This window comes from Ambystoma mexicanum, chromosome 14 (genome assembly GCF_040938575.1).
Source record: "Ambystoma mexicanum isolate Mex_15411 chromosome 14, UKY_AmexF1_1, whole genome shotgun sequence".
NCBI classification, from domain to species: domain Eukaryota; kingdom Metazoa; phylum Chordata; class Amphibia; order Caudata; family Ambystomatidae; genus Ambystoma; species Ambystoma mexicanum.
This window is the reverse complement of record NC_090940.1, coordinates 597,250,254-597,266,377: the sequence shown is the minus strand read 5'-3', so window position 1 is coordinate 597,266,377 and position 16,124 is coordinate 597,250,254. Positions and strand designations below refer to the sequence as shown.

The 16,124-nt window shown below is 44.6% G+C and overlaps 1 protein-coding gene across 1 annotated transcript in view; it reads right to left on the bottom strand.

Moving 5' to 3' along the window:
• Positions 1-254: 254 nt before the first annotated feature.
• Positions 255-16,124, bottom strand: part of LOC138526989 (putative E3 ubiquitin-protein ligase UBR7) — a 213,777-nt gene continuing 197,907 nt past the window's right edge. Inside the window, exon 11 of the mRNA XM_069637960.1 lies at positions 255-1,784. Within this exon, the coding sequence (XP_069494061.1) occupies positions 1,692-1,784 (93 nt within the window). The 3' untranslated portion in view covers positions 255-1,691. The remainder of the gene's footprint in view (positions 1,785-16,124) is intronic.

Below are 16,124 nucleotides of genomic sequence, written 5' to 3'. Positions count from 1 at the left end.
GTCTTTGATGCAATAAAATACACTAAACAATTCTTTAAGAAGGCAATATTCTCTTGTAGAGAACAAAGTGATGAACATGGCTGAAAATAATCCATAGGTTGAAAGATTTAAGCTGCTCACCCATATCCCCATTTAAGGGGCTTTCTTTCAAAGCTAGTCTTCGTGATACAGAGTAAATGGTCTTGCTTGCGCACAAAGACCTTGCCCTCACTCTTTATAATGAAAATTTAGAAGAACATTAACAACCAATAATATTTTATTAAAAGTTTACTATAGCTTTATTAAAAACCAATTTCTACAAATAACAAACATTGCAAAAATGGTTTTAAAAGCACCACAAATCCTCTCAAATTGAAATGTGTGCAAACAGCGGGACAAACAAAACATGTTGTAGGTAGTAAGGTTGTCCAACTACAAGTACTATTTTTAAAAATCTTTATCATCAGAGTCATGAATCACTTAATTTAATAAATCCTTTGGGGACGAGGATAATGGCGCTGCTAAGAATATCATGACCTTTTCCTGTGAGCATATGCCGAGAAATGCTTTAGTCACGGATATACAAAGAGGAAAATTCGTAGTATAAACTACAACAATCATTCTGTGTGAACCTAGTTCAAATGTGCGGCTTCACGGTGCTTATACATTTTTTCTAACCCACAAACAGCAGTTATAAAAACAGAAGGAATGAAAGAAAAGTTCCAGCTTTTATTTCAATCGACCACAACCAACATTTTATATGTCAGCAAAAGAACATCATTCTGGCTATTTTTCAGAGGCCCTGATATTTATCATAAGGTTCCAAATGCACACTTTATAACCAAATGTAACCCCCTTTCAAAGGGGGTTAGATACAGAAGAGGTGGTGCATTCCCCAAACCAGTATGTTTGCATGTCTTGATCAAAGTATGTGTAAGATCGGAGAGAGAATGGCCAGGTACTTAAGTCAGCAATACTGGAAAGAGAAATCAATAAAGAAAAAATGCAGCGGCTCGGGAAGTTTACCAATTTTCCCTCACTTCCGCGAGGTGGTTCTGGCTGCTTTGCATGGCCAATGAAATGTACACAAAAGCAAATCCTCAATTCTTCGAACGGGAAAGTCCCTTACTTTCCGCATTCAAATAACAGCAAACGTCCATTTGACACTGTATTTTATCAGACACAGCTACACATAAAATCAAGTGAAAAAAATCGGTACACTTAAGTCTAAAAGAAGCATTGCTATTCTGACTGAATAATCAGAACATCATTTACCAGGGAGCGGCTCTAAAGCAAGCAGCACACATTTAGCTGATACAGCCAAAATAACTCTGCTGCAGAAACTTTCCTACATCAGAAAATCTGTCGCTTCATGGCAGCTTTACCTCCCAACCAGGCAAAGAAATAGGGCAAAACGAATCTAAAAGAAAATTTTAAAATGAGTACGTTCATAGGGGTACAGGATATGCATGTGTGAAAGTAGATTGGTTGTCAGAGGAAAACAAAGTTGGTCTAGGAGAGTGAAGTAGTCCAATAACCACATTTTCTGACAAAGTAGCATTGCACAATCTCTTAAGAAACACTGGATGCAAAGCAGGTTTAAAGCATCTCTTTAGGGGAGGGATGAGGCAACGGGTTTAAACCATGCCGAGAAGCAACAACAATTGTTAATGCACTCTGTGTGAGGGACCAAGTGGAGTACTGGCACCATTTCAACGGCAGTAATACTGCATCCCGTCCACCCTTCTTTTCTTCCTTGACCGCAGTTCTTCAAAGAATTGCTGAATGTCCTCAGTTTTAACAACCTGTTGGTGAACACATGTTTGTAAGAAATCGAACTATGGCACGAGTAGGCTCATCACGTCGTAACAGAACAGTTAAACAATTATATTCTCAAAGTACCACTTCTTAAAGATACCATCTCCCAAAAACGAACTTCGATCTTTCGACCCATGTGCCCATCTAGACATTAAACTGCAGATAAAGTACACATTTCTCACTGTACTTCTAATCCATAGTGCCCTTCCCTCCCTACTTATTGATGGCATTCCAAGGCAGGGGAACTGGTCTAGAGCTTCATGAGGTGCAGTATTAAATCATATATAGGCGCCAGATGCATTCCCCGCAACGCCCCAGAGCTCCACTGCATATGTACCAGGACACCACCTATCTGGGATTTCTTCAGCTACCAAAAAAAAAAAAATCATGGCACCTTAGCAGGGAGCCATATTGAAGAATGGGGTGCGGACTGAGTACAGTAGCCCATACAGCGAGTACATCCAAGTTACCTACCGGTAGGCATAATTCTACAGAATTGGTACTTCATATATGTGCATGTTTATTGAATAAACCTTAGTCTAGGTGGGAATCCCAAGTTTAAAAAACGGAATATTTTACAGTAGCAATACATCATGGATAAACTCCACATAGGGTTCTTAAGTCAGTCAGTATGGCTGGTTTTTAACCAATCATCCACCAGACAGCTAATATTTGAACTGCACTATTAAAGCAATGACGACCTCTGAAGGAGGCTGGGTGAGTAGCCAGTGAATGTATAAAAGCGGAAGAACTATAACTACACGTACACATCTTTGATTTCTCTACCATCGCATCTTTTATAGATTCACATGCTTATTGAATTTGGACAATAGTGAGCGGTAAAAAGCTGGGACCACATTTTGGTGTCACAGTTGAAGAGGTTTTTCATCACCATTTGGCGCATCAAAGAATGTCCAGTCTTTGTCCTGACCGTGTCTGCAGAACGCCTTCAATGACCATACACACAGCTTTTTGGAGATCTGCTTTATTGAGTGTTAAGTAGGAATGACATTTGTGCCATTTACACTCTATGTTGTAAACCTACCTGAGTGGATGACTGTTGGGTAAGATTTTCATAAATGTGAATAATCTTCCTGACCTGTGGCAACCTCAAAATTTTTCTTGGCCTTATTTTGCCTTGTCAGTAGGTGAGTGGGAATCTTCTCCCTCCTCCCCCATCACATAGTCCTTGACTCTTTATGGGTGTCCCTTTTTATGTCTCTCCATAGAGTGTGATTGGAGTTCTAGTTTCCTATAACATTTGGGGTTAGGCTGGGTTGCCCCATGTTAAGACAGTTCATCTAAAGTCCTACCAGACTTCATTATAAAAACATATCTGAGGCAGACATAAGCTCAACTCTTAGTATAAGGCAGTAAAACCTGAGAATATTTTGGTAGCATGGACAGAGCAGCCAGGCTGATTTTAGGAGGGAGAGGGCTGTAGTTTGGTACAAAGAAATTATAACATACATAGTCCAAAGAAACACTGAAACACTATGTATTGTAAAAATAAATGATTTAAATACAAGTAGGCTCATATAAATCTTGGAGAAATAAGTGAAACACAATCATAAAAAAAAACTCCATATTTAGGGGCTACAACCCAAAGTATAACCTTAAGCAATCAGCAGTTCATGGGGAGTCAAACCTAGAACACATTCAGAATGCAATCAGCTATTCTTGGTGAGTAAAACAAGGTTAGAGCTACTTTTAGAACAGTCAGTAATTCAAGGGTAGAAGACTCGGTCAGTAATGCAGTGACAGCTTTGAAATCACACAAACCAACCCTGTTACAAGTGGATATTCCTGCATTGTTAGAGCATGAAATGGCCATTAGGTTTATTTTCGAACATATGACATGCATTACTTACCGTAATAGCATTTCTGATGATTGTATTTGCTTAGACTCACATGCTGTACATATAGTCGACATGGTGGTAATCCCAGAATATTGCATCTTGTCTTTCGAGGATCGAAAGGGGACGTAGACACTAACGCGTTGCGGTCCCTCTGGTTGTGTTTTTTCTGTCATTAGGGAGCCATATGACCAACGTGAGTGAGTACAGAGAGAGCATAGTAAGGCGTCTATGTTCCTTCTACTCCGAAGGAAGGGTGGGTGCATGTGAATCTAAGTACACTTTCTTTTGGGATGTAGTGTATGCCGAAAGTGCAGCCAGGTGGACTTTTAGAGAATTAAAAACCAGGCCCGACTCCAGTCAGGTACAAACCAATGTGGGTAGGTGAACAGTCAATGGGATTGATGCTTTTTAGAATGGCACCAGATAATTTTCCATTTATTGGAATAGCAATGCCTGGTGTTAGGCCTTCTTGCTTCTTTCAGAATATCCATACATCTGAGGAAGTTGGAGGTGCCCGAACTCTATGACCTGAGGAGACAGGCCGCTAAGTTGAGAGTTTGCGGGCAAGGGCGGAGTGTTTCCCCCACATGTCTTGTTATGTTACTTGGCATTTATATGGCGCCTTATGTATCATTGGTATGACCTCAAAGCGCTGGTAGGTTGAACGCCCTCGGGAACCGCAGTTCAGGTCAGGAGAGAGAGAGTCGTAAGGTGTGTGGGCGCACCAGATGTGTGCAGCTGGTGTGGTTGTTGCATGGCAGCTGCTTCTTACCTGTAGGTGTGGTGCTGAGGAAATCAGTTGGATGTGTTCAGTCTGGAGGGTGGACACCCAGACTGAGTTCTGGCTGTGTTAGGCCTGAGGAGTGTGGGATGTTTTTACCCGTGCATCCAAGCCCTACCATAAAACTGCAGTACTGGCACGGAAAACATCATGATGGCCAGAACTCCCCAGAGAGTGCACAGGGAAAACATGAAGAATAGGCTGCCACCCATTTTTGCCTATGTTGTGAGCACGGGAGGGCACTGCCTAAAACCACCATTGGGCTGCACACACAGTAGCCTGAAACCATTGGAATGGCAATGCTGATTGCCAAAAAGCAACTCAGAACTGTGGGGAATGGATTTTCTTAATCCCAAAAATGGTTGCAATACTGGTACTCACCACTATCAGAAAGCCAGCGTTTTAAAACCACCAGACTTGTGTAAAACTGAACAAATGAAACAAAACCAGGACAAGGAAAGACTTGCTAAGAGGTGGATACAATGTAAAACTGTATTCTGAAATGACTTGAAGTAATTATTTAATGTATATGTAAAAATTGTAAGTTTGATTTAAACTGGGAACAAAAAGTGACATTTAGCTGAAACCTGGCTTAATGAAACTGGATTCTGCCTGACAACTACCCCCGACAGGAGTTGAAACCTGCTCAGCCACTCTTCCCAGGCCTAGCTGCATCCTGCTTCCCCACCAAAAGGAGTTGACACCTCTCTGATTAGATTAGGGGAGAGGCACCGCAGGAGGTTGAACAAAAGCCTGTCCTGGACTCGGGCAAATGTTATATTGGGGGGGGCCGTAAAGTGGATTCCTCCTGGGGGAAACTGGGAGGGGCAGTGCCTCTGCTAGCCAGCTGAGCTTGGGGGAAGTGGATAAACCAGTTATTCCACCATGTGATGTGGGAAGCCACAGCCCTTTTTGACCAGGGCATACTTTCAAATAGATGGATAATTCATAGTACGGACCTGTCAAAATTAGATAAATATCATTCTTGTGATTTTTCTGTGCACATTTTAAGAGGTGTTAGGACCCTGTGGTATGTTCCTGGGGATAGTAGCAGAAAAAAGGTTGTTACTCCAAATGTATGCATGTTAAAAATCTGACACTTTATCATCTGCAACCCATATCCCTGGTGCACATTTGTGTAAAATCTGGAAAGGTTTAGAGGTCGTTATCTGGATGAAAAGGGGAGAATTCTGTCATCAGTGGACACGACATCGTACAAAGACAGGGATCGGATGGTTTGGTGCTACAGAAAATATGTTAACTGGACCTATAATATTAGAAAAATGGTACATAGATAAATATGTATTTGGGTCAGAAATAGATTTGTGTGCAAATTGACCAGGGGAGGATCCTCTGATCCATAAACAGACCTCATCATGACGACAATCCATTTCCTTCCCCCAATCATGGGAGAGGGGAGAATTGGGCCAATGACAAGTAGAGAGGGGCAGGCTTAGCTAGGCCCAGGCACACACCCATTTTCAAAACACATAAAAAGAGACTGCTGGGACAGGTAGAGACATTCAATTCCATTTGCTCCGGAGCATGCTGACCGACGACTTCACATCCAGAGATCCAGACTTCAAATCCATCAATCTCCAGAACCTGTAGCAGAAATTAACTCCAGAATTTGTAGCAGAGAGGCCTGAATACACCAGCTGAATCCTCTTCAGCAGGCCTCAAAACCAACCAAACTATTCAACAGCCGGGCGAGCTGTTTGAATTTTTGCCAAGAATTTTTGCAAGAACCTGTAACAGTATCCAGAAAGCAGTGCTGTATCCGGAACTCGAGACAACCACAAACCAGACCGTTGTGAGCAGATCCGGTGCTTGACAGACCCAGAGAGCAGAGCTGACCCAGATAGCCGGGACTTCAGAACCACCCGCCGGAAGTCCCGTCCAACCTGACCAGACCGTGACGAGGCCTATTTCAAATTGATATTGCGAGTACCTAGCAGAACTGTGCAGAACCAATCTTAGTTAAAATAATCTAATCCAAACTATTTTAACCTGAGTAGAACAGCCTCCTAGAAATCGTGTCATCTGTCATTTTTAAAGCTGCACAACTGTCACCTGTCAATTCTGCAGCTGCAAGCTGTCACCTGTCATTTTGAGTTTGGGCTAGGAACGAAATTCTAGGCTTTCCAATGAACCTAGAACCGACTTCCTACTCCTTATACCGCAATCGCGATTCACGCACTCGCAAAATTTACTGCGATTTGGCTCAATTTCTCCACTTGTCAAAATAGCAGCTCCATTCTTTCCTTGTTAAAATCCGTTTGCAACCTGGTAGTTACGCATAGAGCATTGCTAAAGTGAGCCTGAACGAATATAAAGTATCTCTCCCTCACCCTGAACCTCCTGCAGGGAATTAAAATCAGTTAGCACATTTTCCCATCCATTGCCATCACATTTAAAAGCATTTTGGGCCTGCGTTTCAAACCTCTACCTGTTTTCCTCTAAGCTTGCTGGGGGGGGGGACTGCATTTCGTATTGCATTTTGTTGGGATTCTTGAAGACTGTGTGCTCTCCTTCCATTTCTTACATTGCATGGGGGGGGGGGGTGAATTGTCAAGGAAAAGTGATTATATTGCCTTTTGCTAACAAGTTATTTCTGTACTGCATTTTATTCCATACATAGCGGCATACGTATATAAAGCGACAGGATGGATAGGGGTTCCGTCTAAGTGTGACACATGCTATATTTCAGAACTCCACCTAAGTGTGGCGCAAGCTAACATTGATAAATCCGTCAAAGTCCATTGACTGATTTATCAATGTTCTTTCAGGCCCAGGTATCTGCTCACCCTGCCACCCTCCTGCACTGCCTCCAGGCCACCATCTGAACTAGGGTTCTGTATCTGTACCCATACAGTCCCCTTCCCACGTTTCTTCTGCACTTATCAGCTATACCTTTCTGACTTTCACCTGCCACTTGCTGGCTGCACTACCATGGTTTAAAGCCCTTATTATTTATTCTATATTTATGTTTTTTCTCCTCTGCTTCGCACTTTCCACTCCCCCTGCTTGCACTTTTCCCCCCATTTTTCCTTTCCCTTGCACATGCGCCTTCTTAAATGTCACTGGGCCTAGTAAGATCGCCGTTTTTTTCCTGTTTTTTCTCTCCCTTGTTTCCCTCCCTTTTTGCCTGATCGCGCTCTGAAACACTTGTGTACGAGCACGATATAAATAAAATATCATTTCATTCAAAGTGTGGCACATGCTATCCCTCACGGTTCCATCTGTGTGTGGCACAGGCTATTTTCACAATTCTGTCCAATTGTGGCACATGCCATCTTTCACATTCTGTCTAGTGTGGCATATGCTATCCCTCGCAGTTCCATCTGTGTGTGGCACATGCTATCTTCACATTCTGTCCAAGTGTGGCACATGCTATCTTGTGAGGGCATGCTGTATGGGCAAGGTAGTTTCATCAGAGAAGAGATTGACAATCGCCATCAGATGGAGAACCAGGGTTGGCGGGCCCACGTGGGGGCCAACAGAATCATCAGGACTGGTTCCCGGTGCATCCGGAGTACTATTATGTTGAGTAGGGGTGTCAAGGGGCGGGGGCTTAAACAAATTTCCCCGACCATGCAATCCAGAGACCGTTTCCCTGGAGCGGTTCTGGTGGTGCCTGGAGGGTTAATCTTGGCATTGTGCCTTCTCCAGAGTTGCGAACAGGTCGATCTCTAAGAAGCCCCATTCTGCGAAGATGTTGGAGACTATGCCTCCGTGTAGTTGCCACACGTACTGTGGGTAGAGGGAAGTCTCTGCTGAGCACGTCTGCCAGTAGATTGAGTTCCCCGGGAACGTGTTGAGACAGGAGAAACATCCCGGGTTTGAGAGCCCACTTCCAAATGTTCTGGGACAGTTTGAATAGCCCTGGAGAGTGGGTGCCCCCGTTTGTTCAGGTAGTACATGGCTGCGGTGCTGTCTGAGGGGACCATTACCGTCTTCCCCTGAAGTAGTGTCTGAAATGCTTTTAGTGCCTTGAACACTGCCAACAACTCCAACAGGTTTATGTGGTTGGATGCTACCGCTGGGGACCAAACGCTGCGCGATGAAGGAGCTCAGTCCCACTTCCCGTCAGAGATGAGTCTGTGGTAAGAGTGGCTTGTACTAGGGGGGTGGGGGGCGGTGACAGTTTCCCCTTCAAGAGGTTGTCCCTCGACCACCACTGCAGAGAGACGAGACCTGCCGAGTGTTTTTTTTTTTAAGCTGGAGAGAGCGAGACCCTTTTCCCACACTTATTTTAATGTGATTTTATACACTTTCTTTTTGGTTATGGAGTCCATAGGCATCATCTTTTACACGTGTGGCACAAAGCACCTTCTGTGCAGTGACCCAGGGAAGTCTTTCAGATTTCCCAAGGTTTAAATACCTTCTCGGGGATCAACTACTGTTTGCCAGAGTAGTGGAGTGAAATGGACTTTACTTAGTCCTGTAAAAGTCTAGACCCAGCACACCCCATCTTACAATAGAGTGCTAGAGGGGTTACTTAGTATCCCATGTGTCTAGTTACTCATGTAGCATTCATATGTTACCCTTTCCTCTCAGAATGGCTGGTGGCAGTGGTTTTGCAATGGTCGACCATTATTTTCCCCGACAGCAAACTGTTTGTAGCTCTGGTAACGTTAAATCGCGGGAGCCATGTTTTTCAAAATGGCGCTGAGCCTCCTTTGTTAAAATGGTCCCCGGTCTTTTTTCGCCATTTTTTGTGGAAAGGTCCTTCAAGTTTCTCCCTGCGCGCCAAACCAGGTTTGTCTCTGTTCATTCGCCTTTGGCGGGCCTCAGGAGTGAAACCCGCCTCTGGCTTCAGTGTCTGGGGTATGCAGAAGTGAGGGAGGTACCCCAAACTCCCTGTGCTTAATCTTCTAGAAGACCCCAAATGCACTCTGACAATTGGCTGGCTGACTGTCCGGCAAGGACAGCCACCCTGCTGGGTGAGTGGCAGCTAGGCTGGAATGAATGGGAGAGAACTGAATAAAAGGAGAGTCTCTTGGCTTGGAAGGCAGAGTCGACCCCTGGACGAAGGAACCGATGAAGAGCTTGAAGAGGACGGCTGCTGCAACTCCTGGACCGTTGGTTTCCCCGGTGAAGCCCTGCTGCAGGTCTGAATCGCCAAGTCCCCATCGACAGAGAAGCCCTGTAAGGACAACTTCTCCCTTTGCATTGGTGGGACCAATCAACTCCCAAGTAAGCCACACAGACACCCATCTCGTAGCTGATTGCATTTCCTCAGAGTGCTGCAGGAAACCGTAGAGCCAGGGACACCAGCTGGCCGAAATCTTTTGGAAGATCCTCCGGACTCCCACGAAGCAGGACTGACCAAGCCCGACACCCCTCAGTTGAGTGCTGGACCTCAGATGTGAGGAAAGTCCTCCTTGACAGCCAGGAACCGCGCTTATTGCTATTTGCTGTACCACAAGGAGTTGAAACTCGAAACAGTCACTTAAAGTAAAGTTTGCCGGTTGCCAGCTTCGACAGTGCAGGAGTCCCAACGTCCACCCTCTTATCCGCACGACTGAGGCACATAAACAGTGAGATTTGCAGAGCTGTACAGGAACAGAAGTCTTCAGCTGCAACTTTTTCTTCTTTACAAAGGTACTGTAAAACTAGCCTAAGAGAACTTACCTATTACTGTGGAAGTGCTTGTAACTTCTGCAACTCAAGTCTAATCAACTTGTGGCCCTACATTTGGTGTTTTTTTTTTATGAAAGACCCCTAAGAACTTGTGCAAAGACTTTTCCATTTACTTACCTGAAGTGCTCCATCCTATACAAAGACTTTTGCCCATTGACTTTGGATTAGCCTATTGAATTGAATGACTCTTCTCTTGCTATCTGAAAGTATTTGCCCTGCTTAAGAATATTTGTAATTTCTTGTGTTCTAATAATCTTTGCCTTTTACAAACTATGGAGCGTATTCTGTATGCCAACAGTAAGGTATTAATGTCCCCAGCACCCTTGTTACTGAAGTCACCTGTAGGTGTAGGTTTTGTCTGTGGGCTATCCCAAAAGGGCCTGGTCTATTCCAGAAACTCAGAGTGTACCGTACTGAAGTGTATTTGTGTGCTACTAGTATATTGCTTCCTTCTGAAGAAGGCTTTATAACTGATAAGTTGTTTATGCAAGAAACCTTGAGTGTAAGAGTTTATTTGAATATCTGTAGCTGAATCTTTGTGAAACTACTACAGCTCACATTTCCCCTCTGGAGATAAGCTTGGCTGCTCAACACACTGCCAAAACTGTAGTACAAGCTTATACGAAAGGTCGGGTTGCCTATACCTGTAGTCATAGTTGTTCGTAGTGTTCCCAGAGGGTACTGCATACAAACTTTGCCCAACACCGAGACATCCACTAGATCGTCCCATTATCCGCTGGCCTGACACCACTGGCTGCTGAGCCATTCTTGCATGGGGCGCATGCACGGACGTGCGTGTGGGCCTAAGATACAGGAAGCCATCATCCCTAACAGTAGCATGGCCTTGAGAACAGTTATTAAGCGACTGGCTACATAGTGAGGGATCTGGAACAGCATGTGTCAGGAAAGATTTGGTGCAGTACCCCATTCGGGTGCACTAAAACAACCTTGGCCTCCTGGCAATAGGAACCCAACCTTTGGTATAAGTCTGTGCTACGCAGGTTGATATTGTGGCTGAGCAGCCAGGCTCATCTAAAGAGGGGTCAATGTGAGCAGTAGGGTAGTTACATAGAGATTCACAGTGACAAGTATTCAATTAAACTCTTACACTCCAGGTTTCTTGATTAAACAATTATTATAACAGTTAGTATGAATAGGCCTTCAAAAGCGGCAATATATAAGTAGCACAACTACACTCCAAAATACACACTTAGTTTCTCTAAACCAGCAAGTATCCATTTGGGATGGCACACAGACACTTCCTACACCCTCAGGTGACTTCAATAGCTGGGACACTGTCGACATTAATATATCACTGGTACATTTAGAGCAATACCGAGATGGGCGTCAAAGAAAAGGGATATTAGAATAATACAACGCTAACACAAATATTCTGTAGCAGGTAAGTACTTGTGAACCCCCAATGCAAAATAAGTTAATCCTTTCCTGGAACAAAGGTAAAACACAGTCAGAGGTAAGAAGAGTCATTCAGGGAGCCAGGCCAACCAATGTTTATTGAGCAAAAGTCTAGGTAAGCTGAATCACTTCTTACAGGTAGGTAAACTTCTTGAAAAATGTTTTAGAAGACTTTGTAGAAAAAGTAGAATCAATGTAGGGCCACAAGCTCTTTAGGCTTGTGAGGGGTAAAGCTGTAAGCAACTCTACAATAGCAACCAACACAAGTCTCAACTAAGAACAAGTAAGGCTACACAACTAGAGGTAAGTCCCCTTAGTTTCACAGTACCTTTGGTTAGAAGAAATGGTTCCAGTTGACTTCTGTTCCTGTGCAGCTCTGCAGATCCTGTTATTCCTGGACCTCAGTCATGGGGACAAGAGGGACGACGTCTGGGGACTCCTGCACTGCAATGGGATGGTCAGCAGCAGCAAAGGGCAAACTTCAATTCAGCGGCACTTTGCGGTTTCAGCTCCTCACTTCTCAGCAAATGGCACCACTGCAGTTCTCCGCTAGCACTTCGGACTTTACTCGCATCTGGGGTCCAGCACTCTGTTGCGGTGGCTCAGGCTTGGTCAGTCATGCTTCCTGGGAGTCCAGAGGATAGAACGGAGTCCTTTTCAGGAATTCATCGAGGCGAATTCGGAGCTTCAGCACAGTAGCAGGGCTTCACCTGGCAAACCAATGGTCCAGGAGTTGCAGCAGGCATCTCTTGCAAGTTATTCTTCAGATTACTTCGTCCAGTGGGCGACTCTGCTTTCCAAGCCGAAAAGCCTTGCCTTTTATGCAGGTTTCTCCCATTCATTCCAGCCTGGCTGTCAATCACACATCCGGTTGGCTGTCTTTGCCCTACAGTCAGCCGGCCAATCACCTTTGGGTGCATTCATGTAAGCAAGGGGATTACACACAGTTTCGGGCACCTCCCTTCCTGCCCCTGCCAGACATCCTGGAGCCAGAGGCGGCTTCACTCGTGAATCCCACCAAAGACAGAAAACAAAGGGACCAAACCTGGTTTGGCACACAGTAGAGCTCAAGAAGGAAATTTCCAGCAAGAAATGGCGAAAGTAGTAGACAAGGGCCAAAATGGGCACCCATGGGTGCTCTACTGCAGCTGCGAACGCAGCCCGCGGTAAAAACACACAAAGGTAGTTAAACAAACCACTGCCACCAGCCATTAATTGTAGAAAGGGTAACAAAAATGTTACATGAGAAACTAGACAAAAGAGATACCAAGTAACCCCTCCAGCACCCTATTGTAAGATGGTGTGTGCTGGGTCTAGAAAGTTACAAATGTAAGTAAAGTCAATTTCACTTTACTGCTCTTGGAAACCGTAGTTTATCCAAGAGAAGATATTTAAACCTTCGGGAAGTTTGAAAGACTGCCACAATGTAAAATGATGATGCCTATGAAGTTTGTCAGACTCCAAAACCAAAAGAAAAGGGTTCAAATCACAGAAAAATACATGAGTGGGAAAAAGGTCACACTGTTCAGGTTAAAAATCAAAGGTCCAGCAAAAGAGCTGGGGGGCTCAAAGGTAGGGAGAAATTGGCACATTTCTGAGAATTCTCCCCAACACTCGTCCCCCCAGACTAAGGGACAGGAGAATTTAATCCACCCCTGGATTAATCTCCTTACTCCAGTCCATCATACTTTCTGGAGAGACCATCAGCATTTGGTGATTACACCCTGACCTATAGTCTATCGTAAAATCAAACCGCTGCAGGCTGATAGACCATCATAACAATTTAGGACTTTACCCCCCCCCCCTTCATCTGCATTAACCATCTCAAGGGTTGGTGGTCTGTCTGAATTACAAAAGTAGATCCATACAAGTACGGTCTAAACTGCTTCAAAGACCACACTATGGCAAAACGTTCACTTTCTATGGTTGCCCACCTGGTTTCAGAGACTTTGTTTCCTACGGATTAAGCAGATAGGGTGTTCCCTGCCATTGTCATCCAGCTGACTCAGCACAGCACCTATTCCTGCATTTGAAGCATCAGTTTGTACAATAAAGGATTGGTTGTGGTCAGGAGCTCTTAAGACGGTAGCTTGACAAAGGGCTTTAAGTCCTTCAAATGCCTTCGTGCACTCCTCATTCCACTCGACCTTTTGGGGAATTTGGGTGAGGAGATCACATTCAAGGGAGAAGCTATGGTCCCATAGTGCTCAATGAAGTTCCTATAGTAACCTGTGAGGCCTAGAAAGGCTCTCGCCTGGGTTTGAGTAGTAGCGGTGGGCCAGTCTTGTACAGCTTGCACTTTGCTAGGAAATGGCCTTCTTTCACCACCTCCTACCTCACCACATTACTCTGACCAATTTGACATCCCTTCTTGAGGGTCTCATCTACAAGCAAAGAGAAGGCATGGCAGTAAAAGATCACACTTTCTTCTAAGGGGTTCCTCTAAAGCACCTATCATGCTCTATTAAACCTCTCCACCAACCCATTGGTTTGGGGATGGTAAGCTGTTGAGAATGTGTAGGTCACTCCACAGTTTTTCCACATGGCTTGCATGTAGTGGGACATAAAATTGGTCCCCCTGTCTGAGATAACCTCCTTAGGAAAACCAACCCTGGTAAAAATACCAAGGAAGGCCTTAGCAACTGCCTGAGCAGTGACAGTTCTCACAGAAATGTGCCAATTCCTCTACCTTAGAGACCCCCCCAGCAACTTTGCTGAATTTTGAGGACTTGGATTTTTAACCTGGAGAGAACGAGACTCTTTCCCCACTCATGTATTTTAATGGGATTTGAACGCTGCATTTCTTTTTGGTTGTGGAGTCTGACAAACTCCATAGGTGGTATCTTTTACATTGTATTGCACAGCACCTTCAGTGCAGTGGCACAGTTAAGTCTTTCAGATTTCCCAAAGGTTTAAATACCTTCTCTTGGATAAACTACAGTTTCCAAGAGCAGTAAAGTGAAACTGACTTTACACTTGTAACTTTCTAGACTAGCACACACCATCTTACAATAGGGTGCTGGAGGGGTTTAGTATCCCGTTTGTCTATCTTCTCATGTAAAATTTTTATGTTGCCCTTTTCTCACTGAATGGCTGGTTGCAGTGGTTTTGTTTTAACTATCGTGGTGTGCATTTACCGCGGCTGCATTCGCAGATGCAGTAAAGCACCCAAGGATGCCATTTTTGGCAAAATGGCCAGTCTTCTTTTTTCACCATTTCTTTGTGTAAAGGTCCTTCTTGAGATTTACTCTGCGCATCAAACCAGGTTCGGTCCGATTGGTCGCTTTGCCTTTGGCGGGATTCATGAGTCAAGCCCGTCTCTGGCTCCAGGGTGTCTGGGGTAGGCAGGAAGAGAGGGAGATGCCCGAAACTCCCTGTGCTTAGTCTCCTAGGAGACCCAAATGCACTCTGTAGTGATTGGCCGGCTGACTGTCCGGCAAGGACAGCCACCCTGCTGGGTGACTGACAGCTAGTCTGGAATGAATGGGAGAGAAATGAACAAAATGCAAGGCTTTTGGCTTGCAAGGCAGAGTCGACCACTGGACGAAGGAACTGAAGAAGAATTTGAAGAGGACGCCTGCTGCAACTCCTGGACCGTTTGTTTGCCCGGTGACGCCCTGCTTCTGTGCTGAAACTCCAAATTCGTATCAGAGAAGCCCCTGCAAGGACGACTTCTCCCCTTGAGTTGCTGGAACCAATCAACTCCAAAGTAAGCCACCTGGACATCCTTCTCAGAGCTGGTTGAATTTCCACAAAGATGCGTGCGTTGCTTTTAAGCTGGCCTAGAGCTCCAGGAAGATCCTCAGACTCCCAGGAAGCAGGGCTGACCGAGCCCCAACAGAGTGCGGGACCCCAGAAGCAAGGAAAGCCCATCTTGACAGCCAAGAACTGCGGTGTTGCCATTTGCGATAGACGTGAGGAGCTGAAACACTGAACAGCCACTGATTTGAAGATTGCAGGTTGCAAGCGGTGACCGCCCCATTGCAGTGCAGGAGTCTCCAGAAGTCCTCCCTCTTGTCCCCACGACTGAGGCCCAGGAACAGTGAGATCTGCAGAGCTGCTCAGAACAGAAATCTGCTGCACTTTTTCATCAATACAAAAGGTACTGTAAAAAGTCTGAGAGAACTTACCTCTTGCTGTAGAGCTACTTGCATCTTCTACCACTCACAAGTCTAACGGCTTTTGACCCTACATTTGATTCTTCTTTTCTTCAAAAGACTTCTAAAACATTGTGCAAAGACTGTTCTACTTACCTACCAGACACCCTATAAGACTTTTGCCCATTGACTTTGGCTTAGCCTGTTATACTGAATGACTGTGCTTAGGGGACCCAAATGTATTTGCTTGCTTAAGAATATTTGTGGTCTCTTGTTTGTTCTAATAATCTTTTACCAACTTCTAACAGTATTCTAAATGCAAACAGTAAGATATTAATGTCCCCAGCACCCTAGCTATTGTAGTCACCTGAGGGTATAGGTTGTGTCTGTGGGTCATCCCCAAAAGGGGCTTTTCTGATTTAGAAACTCAGGGTGTATAGTATTGAAGTATATTTGTGTGTTGCTTTTTATATTGTTCCCTTCTGAAGAAGGCTTATTCTGACTGATAAATTAATAATTGTTTAATCA